Genomic DNA, 14,287 nt, shown 5'->3' with positions numbered 1-14,287 from the left:
AGGGGGAGGGAGGAGGGAATCCATAGAGCTCGTCTTCAGGAGTAGAATGGACTTACGAATTCATTCTATTAAGTCTAGTGATTTAAAATAATATCAAAGATGTGGATTATTTCTTGTTACGTTGTGTAAAAATTGAGATGAAATGAAAATGATTTTTTTTGAATAATTTGTAATTTTGTAAGTGTTATAATTGTAGGATAAATTTAATGATTTGTTGGCAGTTGAATCATGAGACGGCAATCATTTTGTCAGAGCCTCAGCATCGGCAATGAGCCCCAGATTATCGTGGAGGAGAGTGCACTCGGTGAGGAAGAGGCTGATAGACGCAGGACCGAATCACCACCTCGTTGTCTGGACCCGGACTCGCCCTCTCTCAATCCTTATTTACTCTCTCCGTTTCGAGAGGCACTACGTAAACACTCATTGCCGACTCTCCAATGCACGTCTGGTATCACTGCTTCCCAGGTAATTAAAAATTATGAAGTTCAATCAGAAAGAAATTTTTTTTTAACTGGGTGACTTCTCAATGTCTCACAGGGCGGGAAAAGTCTCGATTGTAAAATCTCAATTTGAATTTTAAAATTTATAATTCGAATTTTAAAATTTACAATTCGAATTTTGAAAATTCAGAATTCAAATGTTAAAATTTACAATTCAAATTTTAAAATTCACAATTCAAATTTTGAAAATTCACAATTCGAATTTTGGAAACTTCCCAATTCGAATTTTGAAAATTTACAATTCAAATTTCAAAATTCACAATTCGAATTTTAAAAATTCATAATTCGAATTTTTTAAATTGACAATTTGAATTAAAAAATTCATACTTGGAATGTTAAAATTCACAAATTGAGACAAACTCCTCTTTTTTCTGTTTTCCAAAAATTGTTTAGGTGAGACGATTGAGCGAACGAGGAGGAGGGGCCTCTGGGCCAACACCACGTGAAGCCGAGTTCCTGGCGACTCTGTCACAAGCCCCAGCCCCCCAACCCGGAGGTAGAAGACACTCAGTTGTGACAATTTCCAAAGTACCACCGACTCTATTTGGTCGAGGTAGACGAGAATCAATAGCCGCTGTACCCATGGGTGCAACGCGAATCCTTCCAAGTCGACGAGACTCAGCCTCAGGTGTTATCGGGCCCCCCAGCAACTCCGGGAGTTCCCACAATCTAGAGTTAGATATTATGGATGATATTACCGATATCAAAGCGCGGAAGGTAAAGTATCGGTAAGATTTTCCCCATAAACATAAAGATGTTGTGATTGATGTTGTAGATATTGATTAATTAACACAACTAATTAACAATTGAAAAAATGCCCATTCATTTCGTCTAGTGTAATTATTACTACTGATAATTGATAATTGATAATTAAATTGGATGGATAAGATAGTGAGGGTGAAATTGAGAGCTTTGACTGGGGGGCAGTGATTTGGGAGACTGATGTACCCCCTGTGCCCCCAGGTACGCCTAAAGATGTGGAGGACGACCTCTCACGAGCGGATGTGCGAGGTCCAGCCAGTGGTAGGGCCCTATCAACGTTACACCCAACATTCCCGCCGACACTCCGATCTACCACCACCTCTTCCCCCGACAGCGCCCCGACGTCGTGCCTCCGAGGTGCCCCCCAGGTGTCCTCAATCCCCAGGTATCGTCTGTTCAAACACAGACCTGATATCGATCCTGAGTTCCCTCACCTCCTCAGCAACGGAGATAAATCGTTGCGGCGATGACCCACCTAGGAGTGATTTACCCATTCATGAATCAAAACCACTGGCTGATCGTAGGCGACTCAAGGATCGCTCCAACAGTTTTGACATCTCGATCCTCCAGGGGACTGATCTTAGGGCCTCAGATGACGGGAGTATTCCTCCATATCAGGGGAGCTCCTCGTGGTTCGTCAACAGGCATCAGCCGATGTGGAAGAAGCAGAAATCGAGTGATGAATTCAGGAGAAATTTCCTGGGGATTAATGGTAATAAGGGGGTACCTTCTGGGGAGGGGCACAGCTTTTTGTGGGACAACACCAGTGGAACTGAGATCGATGCTCAGGCCTTTGGAAATGCCATTCAAAAATTTCTCACTGCTCAGAGGAATGAGGGGGACAGAGCCAAGGGTAGGGGTAAGGGTAAGGGGTGGCTCCCCGGAGGGAGGGGGGAGACCAGTGAGGGCTGTGAAACCTCTATTTGCTCGTCGTTGAAGGATCTTTTTGTTAAGTAATTCGAGGACTGATAGTCTTTGCTGGTCAAAGATTTTTTTTTGGACGCCAGGAGATTTTTTTGACGCGGGGATTTAAGGGGAGTTTATTTATTTTTTGGTATTATTGTCCTCCCCTTGTCGACTTCATTACGAAGTGCCCCGCCTCAATCGAAGAGTAATTAATGTCAAGTGAACTTTCACTACTTTCAAAAAGTCTTGATGTTACCTCATAAAGATTATTGAAAAACAGTAGCAAAGTGGTAAATTGAGATAACCCGAATTTCCGTTATCACGAAAATCGATAAATCTCAGAAACTATCGATTTTAGCAGCAAATGCAAAATGACCTTTTTTATCGAGAATTTGATGAGCAATAAAAAAGTTCTCTAACGTTTCCCTCTGAGATCGATAGTTCACCGGATAAATCACTGATAAATAAAAAATTTTCAGTGACACTTTAATCTCTCTTTATCGCTTCGCTACTGAATTAATGATAACACATTTATGTAAATAATCCAGCTCATGAGATTCGGCAATTCTGTTGTACAAAATATTCCGGAGATAAATTCGTTTAGACCTAACGAACTCAAGAACGAATTAAAGTCCTGGAGATGAGTTGACGTCATTCGGTTGCTGAATTTGTCAATATCGATAAGTTAATTAAATAATAAGGGTAGAAAGTAGCGAGGATGTTTCAAGGACCATGTTATTCAGTGTATAGACAATCGATCGAGTTAATGGCGAATGGATACTGGATATCCTTCAGATATTAAATGATAACAAATTTTTTTTTTCATCCTCGAAAGTTTCAACTGAAATCAAATATTATCACGACATTGTTTACCAAAAAGTATCAGAAATCGAGAGATCCTGAACACATGATCCCCGTTATCTCGGCAACGGGCAGAGATACCCTACCCGGACATACGACCTTTTTTCTAGGGAATTAAATTCTCCGGAAAATGTTCTTATGAGATTTTCCTCCCGCGACGCTCGTTGCAGAGATAATCAGCAAGAACTCCACCCCCTCATATCTCGTTTCATTACACCTGAGTAAATTGTCGTCTGATGAATCCCATTACGTTGCAATTTGATTCTAGTCATTAAATCCCAATGTAATTAAGAATTTTGTTATCTAATTCACAAGTGACGAATCATTAATGCTCTCTTATCGGATCTCTCCATTCTGGTAATGAGAAAGAACGAATTATAAAAAATGAAGAGATAAAAATGGAACATAGAAAATCACCGATGCATACTTATCTATTCAATCGAAATGTAAATACATTTGACACTTCTATGTGCTCTGGATGTTTCTGTCTGTGACACATGTAAAGTTATAAACGTTAAACGCCTATTACCTAATGTATTCCTATGTCACATGTCGCAATGCGAATGGAGCCTTAATTATATGATTGCAAGTGGTGAATACATTTTTAGTCGCTGGATCGTACTGCGGAATTATCAAAATTGTCACTGACATTTATTTACCGATATTTTACTTACCAATAAATTTTTATTTCATTAAATATGGATTAATAAAAAATACTAGTGTCCTGATAATTAATGTGTAAGGTAATCCTGTTATTGAACAATAAATCTTGAATGTTGACATAAAAAATGCATCTATTAATTAATATTCCCTTGTAATTATTGGATTGATGATCAATGCGTGTAATTGCAGTAATTTAATTCATCTTCATGTTTTCAGCTTTCTGTTATTGGAAAAAATAAGGAATTAATTTAATAAAATCACCCAAAGTGACATTTTTGTTTCTGAAAACAATTTATTAAGTAGAAATAGGGGTAACGACGATTGGTCGAGGGTAATACACTCTCCAGTACTGTATCTGGAATGATGTTAGCGATGTAATACAAGTTACACTCAATATTTCCAACATTTCATCATCTACAGTAGATAAATGCCATATTTTTGGAATCCAAGTGAATTAAACTCCTTAAAAATGTACAAAAAATTGGTGACTGCAATTTAACTAATTAACAATTAAAGAGACAGGTTCTTCACATTTTTTTTTGTCTTATTTCTTTACAATATTTTGCCTTGGAAGAGTGTAACCATTTTTCAATCGAAGTTGAAGGTACGAAATTCACTTAGGAGACGCAAATTCAATGGAAGAGACAAAAAGTTTTTATCAAACTTAAAGCAGTAATTATTTTGAAAAAAAGAAAGATATTGACCATTCGACAGATAAATGGTGAAATTCTGAATTATTGCCGGAACAATTCACCACGTGGAAATTAATTTTATTGAAACAATTAGAAAATATATATCAAACACGTGATAGAAGCAAACGACAGTTCGATTTTTTAAATTCGTAATTATGTTTATGAATTATCTCATTGAGATTAATCATTCGTTTTAAATCTTCTGCTGCGTTTTGTGGTGTCTGGAGTAGAATCCAGTGACCCCTGTGGGGTACACGAACCGGAAGCAATTGGTAGTTTTTGTAGATAATCGTACGTTGAATGATTTTACTTCTTTATTCGTTCTTTATTGATTGTTTTTATTCATTTATTTAAACTGAGTTGTTTTTTTTACTGGTGAGACGTAGAGGGAAGAGGATACTCAACGGCTAATGTAGATGGTGCTGGGTTTTGTCGGTGATTTATAATTGACCGCAGTCAGCAACCACGATCTTCTTCGAAGTCTTGCCACTCTGGCAACCAAGAGCTTCGAGCTGTAAATAAAAATTCCAGTCTAAAATGTTTCCCTAGTTTTTCACTGAAGAGCAAAATTTAATTAATTTCATGATTACCTTTCTCACGACATCCATCCCCTCGATGACCTTCCCGAAGACGACGTGCTTGCCATCCAGCCAGCTGGTCTTCGCACATGTGATGAAGAACTGGCTCCCATTGGTATCAGGACCAGCATTGGCCATCGACAATAGACCGGGCTCGGTGTGCTTCAGCTGGAAGTTCTCGTCCTCGAATTTTGTACCGTAGATTGACTTGCCACCGGTGCCATTGTGATTCGTAAAGTCACCACCCTGGCACATGAAGTTGGGAATCACTCTGTGGAAGCTACTGTTCCTGTAGCCGAATCCCTTCTCTCCTGTGCACAGGATACGGAAGTTCTCAGCCGTCTTCGGGGTGACGTCAGACCTCAGCTGTTGAGATTTATTTTCTTGGTAATTAAATTGTTGGAAATTGTTGGTAGCGTTGATAACGATCGCCTTCTTTTTAATGTCATCTTCTATCCAGTTAGTCAGTCATTTGAATATTTTTCTTCGTTCATAACAAAACTGGATTTCATTTATTTTCGACGGATAGAAAATATCGAAGAAAACGAGATACGTAATAATGAATAGTTGGGTCGTTTTCTATATTTTTAGAATATATTTCTCGATGAGGGCAAACGATTGAATAACTGAGATCAAAAGACATGGGGTGACATCATTGTTCATTATGCAATTGTTGTTCATTGATTATCGAGGGAAAATGTCAAGCCCCTGGGTAAAACGACAGAAATTAATCATGCGAATACTCGTAGCAGAAAAATTTCAAAAAATGTTAAAATGTAGATTGCACGTTCAAACTCTGTCTGTGATTCGCCTGGTGGTATCCGTGTGAAGATAAAATGGAAATAAAGGGGAATGAAAATGAAAGCCACTTCAAATCTGCGGATTCATCGCAAAAGAAAATTCTAGACACCCAAATCCCTACACCCTAGAAAATCCTCAACAATAAACTTGAAAAACTCAGAGAATAAACGTGATATCGCAATTTAACGTATGACCTTATTTGTAGAATGGATCGAGTCCTCTAAAAATGGTCATGACAAAAATTTCGCCAATCGCCTCGGATTCCGAGATATTCATTAAAAACCGATAACGAGAATAGTACAATTGAATTAAACCGTTCCAGGAGTTTCTCTTGTATAAAATTAAACATTCAATTTTTTATTAAATCGATCTAAATTCGGCTCCCCCTCATAAAATGGAAACGGAGTTATAAAAAAAAAGAGTGAAATCGACTCCAAGTCTATAAACCTCAAATAAAACCTCACAAAGAGCTCCAAATTTCACACACAAAATCCTTCCTAAAATCCTAAAATCCTTCTCAAAAAATGGAATAAAAAAGTTTATAGAAAATTGGGGGAAAATTAAAGAGACTCCAGCGGAAAAACTGGTGGATGACGAATGGAAAATTTTGCACACACGAGGCACGAGGTGAACAATGGCCGGCAGGTCATTGCTAATCTCCTTCCCCCCAGAGAAAAATTCCACCCCCTGCCCCAAAAAATTGGTCAATTGACCACTTTATCCGCCAAATAAGTAAATTAACTATAAAATGAGGTGATGAGTTTGCGTAAGAGATGGTGCGAGAAAAAAAAAACGTGCAGTCCTCGAGTGATACAAAATGGCCACGAGGGGCAAAGGGGCAACCGGTCCCCAACAATTAATTGTTTTAATGATAATTAATTGGTGATTTGTTGACTCACCTCCATGATGATTCGTCCCACCGGCTGATTGTCGGCGGTCATGTCGAAGAAAACACGTGGCAGGGGCATTTTTTCAGCTGATACTGCAAAATTCTTAACGAGAGATGCTAAGGACGGGCGACTGCGGCGGGCGGTGGCTCCCAAATGGCTGAAACTACTGAAGGTCGAATCAATTGACAACCTGCAGATCGATGCCAACGCCATTGCTTATGGCAGCACTGCAACTTGATTATTTAAACCAGTTGTTTTTAAGGATGAGAACAGCTTCTCACCGATTTACTGGGACAATCTCAAGGCACGTGGAACTGTTTCGGAGTTTTATTTATTGCGTAATGAGAGAGTTTGAAATTATCGAGAGAATACCGCAGGCGGAAATACAGGAGTCAGATGCGCGCGCTTCCGCCGTCGACCGAACGACGCGGGAAACTAATAATTATTTGAATTTACTTTTTTAAAAAGATTTTAATTAAAGTCGATAATTAATTATCAGATATAAACATAGAGTAAATATTAATTGCACAGATAATAATATGATTCTGGGAAACAGGGAAAAAATTTTTAAATTGCATAATGTTATATTTATAAATAATTAATTCTTCATTATTTTTGCTGTATCGTTTTTTTTTTAATTTGTCTCATTAAAAATCGAATAATATGTCATTGAAAATTGGCAAAATCGTTTTAAAAATGTAGAAGGGCTTTTGAAAAAAAAATTAACAGGTAATTTGACTCTCGTATTTCTCCGGGAAACATGGCGCCTGCATGAAAGACGCTGATGGGCCGAATTCATGAGTAAACCCTAAAAAAACTAGTTTCATAATTGATTAGAGTAAATAAGCCACTAGTGAGTGATAGAATCGTGAATTCTAGTTGATAAATAATAATCTACCTCAGGAATGAGTAATTTGTCGCCGTTCGGGGGTGGAAAAAACCCCCCGTGGGTCAGAAATGCAGGTGAATAATAAATTCAACAATTTCAATCATTAAAACAACTAAACAATCATTCTCCATCACCTCTCCGTGTGAAGAATTACTCCGATTTTCGTATTCTCAGTTACAAAAAATTGTAAAGAACAAATTATTCGTGAAGATAATAATTATCTCGTCATTAATATTGTACCGAGATGAATTATGAGCTCAGGGGACTTTCGCTGTGAGCGATTGTCTTTTATTTTTAGAATATTCAATTATCAGGATTTTATTTAGTGTCGCAAGACCAATGAGCTGTTGTGGGGAGGGATATGTCTTCTTTATAAATCCCGTGCACTACGTAATCATTTCCCTATTTGTTGTACATGTTTATTTCACTTTTCAAGGTTAACAGCCAATCATGAAAATGTGGAGACGGTTTTTTGGGGATATCTCGGTGGAGACTAGATGTACGAGAAAAAATGACTAGACAGATTTTATAGCTTTCGAAATTCCCCACAAAAGATTTCTCTGGCGTTTTTCGATATTTCTCACAGTTTCACAGATATTCGTAAATCACTGATAACTGAAATAATCAATCATTTCGATTTACATAAGCTTATTTAATTAGTCAATTAATAATGGAACAATGGGAATAATTGCATCGGAATCATCATATACACGAGTCATTTCCACGCAAACGAGTTTTTCTCTATGAGAAAAATCGAGATCTCAGCTGGACTCTAAAACTTCTCTCTTTTCGTTCTCTCAAGTACAAAATGGGGATTTTTTAGGCCAGGGAATTCAGAATATCCAGCAGCAGATGTTGGGTCAGGCAATGGGGGGAATGGGTGGCCAGCCTATGGTCCAGTACCAACAGCAGACCCAGCAGGTTTATCAACAGGGCCTTGGACTCCAGCAGCCCAATCTGACGATGGCCTCGATGGCCCAATTAGGTTCAAATCTCCCCTCAGGAATTGCCGGACAACTCTATCCCCAGGTGGCCACTGTTTCCTATCCCACGCCCAGGACACTCAATGCAAACGCTTTCCAACAGCCTGTCGCTGGAGTTCAACCCCAGGTACAGCAAAATGTCCAGTCGTCCTCAACGAAGCAGAGAGTTTTCACTGGAACTGTCACAAAAGTCCATGATAATTTCGGATTCGTCGATGAAGACGTGTTCTTTCAAACGAGTGCATGCGTGAAGGGTTCAAACCCCCAGATAGGGGACCGAGTGCTGGTGGAGGCATCATTCAACCCCTCGATGCCATTCAAATGGAACGCAACGCGTATTCAGGTGCTGCCAATGTCTGGGAACTCCACATCCTCGAATTCCCTGAGTACCCCAGCCCCCCAGAGCACCCAGCAGAATCGTCAGGCCCAATCGAGTCGACCCTCGGGGACTTACAACGCAGTTCCACCCCCCAACGATCCTCCAAACACCTCCAGATTTTCTGGCAACAATTCGGCCTCGACGACGAGCACTCGCAGCAAACCAGCGAGAACTCGAGAGAGATCTCGGGAGAGGCGAAACGACGACGAGGAAGTGGAGAGAAAACGGAGGCGAGAGGAGAGAATCAGGGAGAGAGAGAAGAAAGAGGAGAGGAGTCCCTCCAGAACAAGGAGAAGTAAATCTCCAAGACCGAGACGACGAACTAGAGTTGTCCCGAGGTACATGGTGCAGATACCAAAGATTGCTCTCGATTTGCCAGAGGCTGATGTTCTCGAGGTCAGGAGACGATACCAGAATATGTACATTCCCAGTGACTTTTTCTCCACCAACTTCAGGTGGGTTGACGCCTTTCCACCACACATGCCATTCACCCTCAACAAACCCTGCAGCTTTCACGTCATGCACAAGGACGTCGATGGGGTCGTCGAGAACTCAACTGTACTCGAACCACCTGATGCTGATTATCTATTCTCTGCTAAGGTTTGTACCCTAGACTAAATAAATACATAAATTATCAATTAAATTCTTAATTATGTCCAGGTAATGCTCATGTCGATGCCTGCGATGGAAGAAATCTATAAACGGTGCTGTGGGGTGACTGAGGATCGAGACCCAGATCGTGACTATGTCCATCCGACTCGATTAATTAATTTTCTCGTGGGTCTGCGCGGAAAAAATGAAACAATGGCTATCGGTGGGCCCTGGAGTCCCTCCCTGGATGGTCCTAACCCTGAGAGTGATCCTTCAGTCCTCATCAGGACAGCTGTCAGAACGTGCAAGGCTCTCACTGGCATCGATCTGTCCCACTGCACCCAATGGTGAGACTAAAATCAACGAAAGAAAATATTAACATTGATTATTCGAGTCTCCAGACTCTTCACCATCGGGAGATCTTCGAGAATCAGCTGCCTGGAACTACAGCCAATCCTTATCATTTTTCCATACTTTATCGAGAGTTTCAAGAGATTTTATCATCTTTCAAATCATACATCAATGGAAATTCTTTCTAAAATTAAATTTTCAGTTCATTAGAAGAGAAATAATAATGTAGAAAGAGTTTTCCATTTGTTTAATTAATTAATTCCATTTCGTTGTTATTATAGTTAAATAAATCTCTTGGGACTCGAAAAAAAACTCAGAGGATATGAACCAGGTTTGTACCCCAAAAATTCCCTACAACCCTCGAGATCCAGTTGGCAGAAAAAGGACGTCACCACACCAAAAGTTAAATTTTCCAAAATTTCTCCAGTCTAACACGATTTAATGATTTCCATCTGTCGCAGTTCATTGGGCTCGAGTCACCAAAAAAAATCAATAAACCAATAAATAATAATTGGATTATCCAAATAATGGATAGATCGAGTTGAATCAATCGAAAGTGATAAACAGCATTTTGACGTTTTTTCTTTTCGACTATTGTTTTGGTTTTTTTTTTGCATTGCAAAACAGGTATCGCTTCCTGGAGCTCTACTACAGGCGTGCTGAGACGACCCACAAGTCGGGGAGAGTTGTGGCATCGCGCGTTGAAACGGTCATACTATTTCTCCCAGATGTTTGGAGCTGTGTATCAACTAAACTGGAGTGGGATACACTGCATCTGAGCTATAAGAGACAACTGGATAGGAAGCTGTTGGGCGCTGGGGGCGAGGGCGAGATGGAGGTGCCTGGGGACAATGATGATGCTGTCATCGCTGATCAAAAGGCACTGGCCCACAAAAAAACCATTTCCATTTCCCCCCTTTTATTTTATATTTACTTACCATTATCTTCGCCTCGAGGTCCTTTTCGCTACCATTAGATTTTTATCGTGATTAATTCGTGGTGGAGCCTTACCTGGTGATTATTTATTTTCTCATAAGAATTCCTAGAAATTATTGAAAGTAATCGGTATGATTATGTTTATAATGAATAATCACATAAATTATTTATTATAAATCAATTAATAAAGACATAGTGGATAATTGCACAATTTAAATCACCAGGTAATTTTCGCTAAATGAACTGATTAGTTTATTACAGTCTCCCGGAAGTTTAACCAATTGATAATCAATGACAATATGATTTGCAGTTATTTTTTGGAACTTGTCCCACTCGAGACGATATATTTAATCGAAAAAAAAAATCACTTCTTTTACTATTTTGTTGTTGAATTGAAATCTCACAACCACTGTCGTTTTTTATATTCTGCGTTTGTTGACATGATAATTTATGAAACCACACCGACACCAGAGACCAGGACACTATGAGATATGAGAGAGAGAGAGAGAGTTTGGGAGAAATTTTTCATTCGTATTAATTGTTTATTCGTCATTTGTGGAAAAGATTTGTGAATGATACATTTTGTTGATTGTGGGGGAGAGAGTGGGGTTTTAGGGGCTGCTTTATTGTTTGTAGTTTATTTATTTGAATTTTTTTTTTAAGTTGAATTTTTTTCTTTTTTATTCTCGAATCGTCGCCTGATGGGGGAATTTCTGGTTTCAGGACGATACCACACCGGAGAAGAAAGATCCAACGCATTATTCGGAGTTGGATCCCAAGTCGATGAACGTGGGTTTTTATTATTATAATTAATAAATCATTTATACTGCATGTTATGAAATTTAATCTGTTATCCCCAGGTGAATGATTTGCGCCAGGAATTGGCAGCCCGCAATCTGAGCTCCAAAGGCCTCAAGTCCCAGTTGTCAGCTAGACTTTCAAAAGCGATTAAATCAGAGCAAGCTAAAGAAGAAGGACGACAGGACGAGGCAGAGGACAACGAGGAAGAGGTAACACCACCTCCAAAGGAGGAAACCAAGGAGGAAAAGAAGAGCAAAGAGGTGAGCCACACCCTCTCAATTCATTAATAATAACTACGATAATTAATCGAGTGAAATAAATATATGCAAAATCATTTGAAATCATCTCTGAGAGTAAAAAATTCTTCCAGCACGACGAGGACAAGAAGAAGAATTCCGAACGTGAACGTGTACTCATGGAGAAGCGCTACACCCTGCCAGAGGCTCCTCACATAATCGTCCACCCATCACGCAGTGCAAAATCGGGAAAATTTGACTGTACAGTGATGTCGTTGTCGGTGCTCCTGGACTATCGTCCGGAGGACACGAAGGAGCACTCATTCGAGGTGTCTCTCTTTGCTGAGCTCTTCAACGAGATGCTGATGCGCGACTTTGGGTTCAGGATATACCGATCCCTGTGTGCACTCCCGGAGAAGTCCAAGGATAAGGAAGAGGAGCCGAAGAAAGTGAAAAAGGAGGAGAAACCTGGGGAGGAGAAGAAGCGAAAGGACGAGGACGAGAGGAAGTCCAAGGGTATGAAGAAGGAGGAGAAGAAAAAAGAGGGCAAGGTAAGGGACGAGAAAGACAAGACGAAGAGTGACGAGAAGGAACGTGAGGACGATGAGGAAGAGGACGACGACGAGACTGACGACGATGACTCCGTCAAGGATGGCAAGCGGGAGAAGGACAGGGATGGAAAGAAGAAGAAAATCAAACTGTTTACGTATGATCCCTATTTACTCCTGTCCTTTGTGTACTTCGATCAAACTCACTGTGGATATATATTCGATAAAGACATCGAGGAGCTCATCTACACGCTGGGATTGAATTTGTCTCGTGCACAGGTGAGAAAACTAGTGCAGAAGGTCGTAACCAGGGACTCTCTTCACTATAGAAAATTGACTGATCGTTCCAAGGACGAGGAAGACAAGGAGAAAATCAAGGAGGAGAGAGAGGGGGATGAGGACAGCAAAGAGGAGGTCGTGAATGAAGAGGAGTTGAAGTCCTTGGCGATGGGGAACAAGAGACTCCTGCCTGTTTTTGTCAGTGGACAGGTGCCTTCGAAAAGAGCGAGAGGTGAGAATCAGGGCGAGGGAGAGGAAACGGTGCCGGAGGGTTTTGTCATGTTCAAGGGGAGTCTCCTCGATGTGGAGAAGCTGGTGAGTCAGTTGAAGAGGAGTGAGAAGGCCAGGATAGATACTGAAGCCAAGATGGGAGAGATCCAGCACGAGTTGACGAGTGTGAGCGATAAGGCTCACAGACAAGCAACTGTCATCAGGGATCTTGGTGATGATCTCAAGGGGTACAAGGACAAGCTCAGGAGTGTCGAAGAGAAACTGAAAAAGACATCGTCCGAGTGCTATACGTACCTGAGTACTCTGAAGAACGTATACCACACGACGTTTAAAGTGATACAGAGTGATAGTAAAAAGGTGGAAATAGTGGAGATACAGGATGAAAAATCATCGAGTGAGATCAATGGATCCCAGAGTGATGGTAAATCCAAGAGTGACACGAGGTGGGGAGACGGCAAGAGTTCGGTGAAAAAGGAAATTGAAGACAAGGATAAAAAGCACGAGAGCAAATCTGTGAAGAAAGAGCAAGTGGATGGGGAAAAGGAGAAAAAGTAATTGATTAACAATTTTTATTTATTTCTATCGGAAATTATTGAATCGCCATTTCATCGATATTCACTTTTTAAAAAATGTGAAATTCTTACGCATTGTTTATTGTCAATGTTCGTTGGGAGTAACGACTCGTCTCCTTTCCTCACTGCGTGTTAATTAAGGCGAAAGTCACGTTGATTGGAGAAAAAAATTTACCTGCGCTGAGCAGATGCTTTACTCAGCTATTTGACGTTCTCAGATTCACGTGAACACAGTGTGCATCGAGTAAACCACGAATTAACAATTTTCTAATTGAATCTATCATAATAATTAATAAGATTAATTGAATTAATAAATTGCTCATTAATTCTGTCGTTGAGAGGATCCAGGAGACGAATATTGTTAATCATTCGTTAATTAAAAATAGGGTGATAATCAGTTGGAGAAAATTTTTGAACTCTACAGAATCAATTATTTTCTCGTGATTAATTCCTGATTACAATTTTATAATCGCTATTTTCACTGCCTCTACAGTGCTAATACCCCCTCGTCCCAGGGACGATCATCATGAACAATTAATAATTAAAGCGAGAGACTGGGCGATTAATGAGTCTTCTAGATACTCTCAATTTCAGAAACTGAACGGAAGAAATAAAGGATTATTGTAAAAAATTTTAACGAAATGCTGAGAATTTTTTATTTTCTTCTTATCGAAGAAATCACCTGTTTCGAGACGTAATCGGGTGGATCTTTAATTACCATTAATTATTATAATTAATTAAGTAATGATTATAATTAATTAATCATTGAGGATCCATTAGTAGGAGGGGAGGAGCAGTTGTACGAGCTATTGGAGGAATAAAATAAATAATTCGTTTG

General features: G+C 39.8%; 3 protein-coding genes across 5 annotated transcripts in view; 2 read left to right on the top strand and 1 right to left on the bottom strand.

Annotated features, from left to right (window-relative positions):
* LOC105268086 (uncharacterized) overlaps positions 1-4,467 on the top strand; it is a 20,880-nt gene extending 16,413 nt beyond the window's left edge. For both annotated transcript variants that reach the window (XM_011307361.1, XM_011307362.1), the window contains 3 exons: positions 222-465; positions 894-1,217; positions 1,464-4,467. In XM_011307361.1, coding sequence (XP_011305663.1) covers positions 229-465; positions 894-1,217; positions 1,464-2,219 — 1,317 coding nt within the window. In that variant the 5' untranslated portion in view covers positions 222-228 and the 3' untranslated portion in view covers positions 2,220-4,467. The remainder of the gene's footprint in view (positions 1-221; positions 466-893; positions 1,218-1,463) is intronic.
* LOC105268087 (peptidyl-prolyl cis-trans isomerase) lies at positions 4,225-6,993 on the bottom strand. The gene is made up of 3 exons (XM_011307363.1): positions 6,663-6,993; positions 4,975-5,328; positions 4,225-4,896 (listed from the first exon to the last, which is right to left on the bottom strand). Exons 1-3 carry the CDS (start codon positions 6,864-6,866, stop codon positions 4,825-4,827), a joined length of 630 nt encoding a protein of 209 aa, XP_011305665.1. The 5' UTR covers positions 6,867-6,993; the 3' UTR covers positions 4,225-4,824.
* A 409-nt stretch (positions 6,994-7,402) lies between these two features.
* Positions 7,403-14,091, top strand: LOC105268084 (cell division cycle and apoptosis regulator protein 1). Of its 2 annotated transcripts, none has more exons than XM_011307358.1 (7): positions 7,403-7,616; positions 8,366-9,504; positions 9,565-9,842; positions 10,474-10,726; positions 11,506-11,571; positions 11,643-11,843; positions 11,954-14,091. In XM_011307358.1, the coding sequence occupies exons 1-7, from the start codon at positions 7,559-7,561 to the stop codon at positions 13,430-13,432; spliced, it is 3,474 nt and encodes a 1,157-aa protein (XP_011305660.1). In that variant the 5' UTR covers positions 7,403-7,558; the 3' UTR covers positions 13,433-14,091. The 2 variants fall into 2 exon arrangements, with proteins under 2 accessions (XP_011305660.1, XP_011305659.1); XM_011307357.1 differs by having other exon boundaries at positions 8,345-9,504.
* The last annotated feature ends 196 nt before the right edge of the window (positions 14,092-14,287 follow it).

Source organism: Fopius arisanus, unplaced genomic scaffold, assembly GCF_000806365.1.
Source record: "Fopius arisanus strain USDA-PBARC FA_bdor unplaced genomic scaffold, ASM80636v1 scaffold00053, whole genome shotgun sequence".
NCBI lineage: Eukaryota > Metazoa > Arthropoda > Insecta > Hymenoptera > Braconidae > Fopius > Fopius arisanus.
Note: the sequence above shows the minus strand (reverse complement) of the source record. Positions and strands in the feature narration are given on the sequence as shown.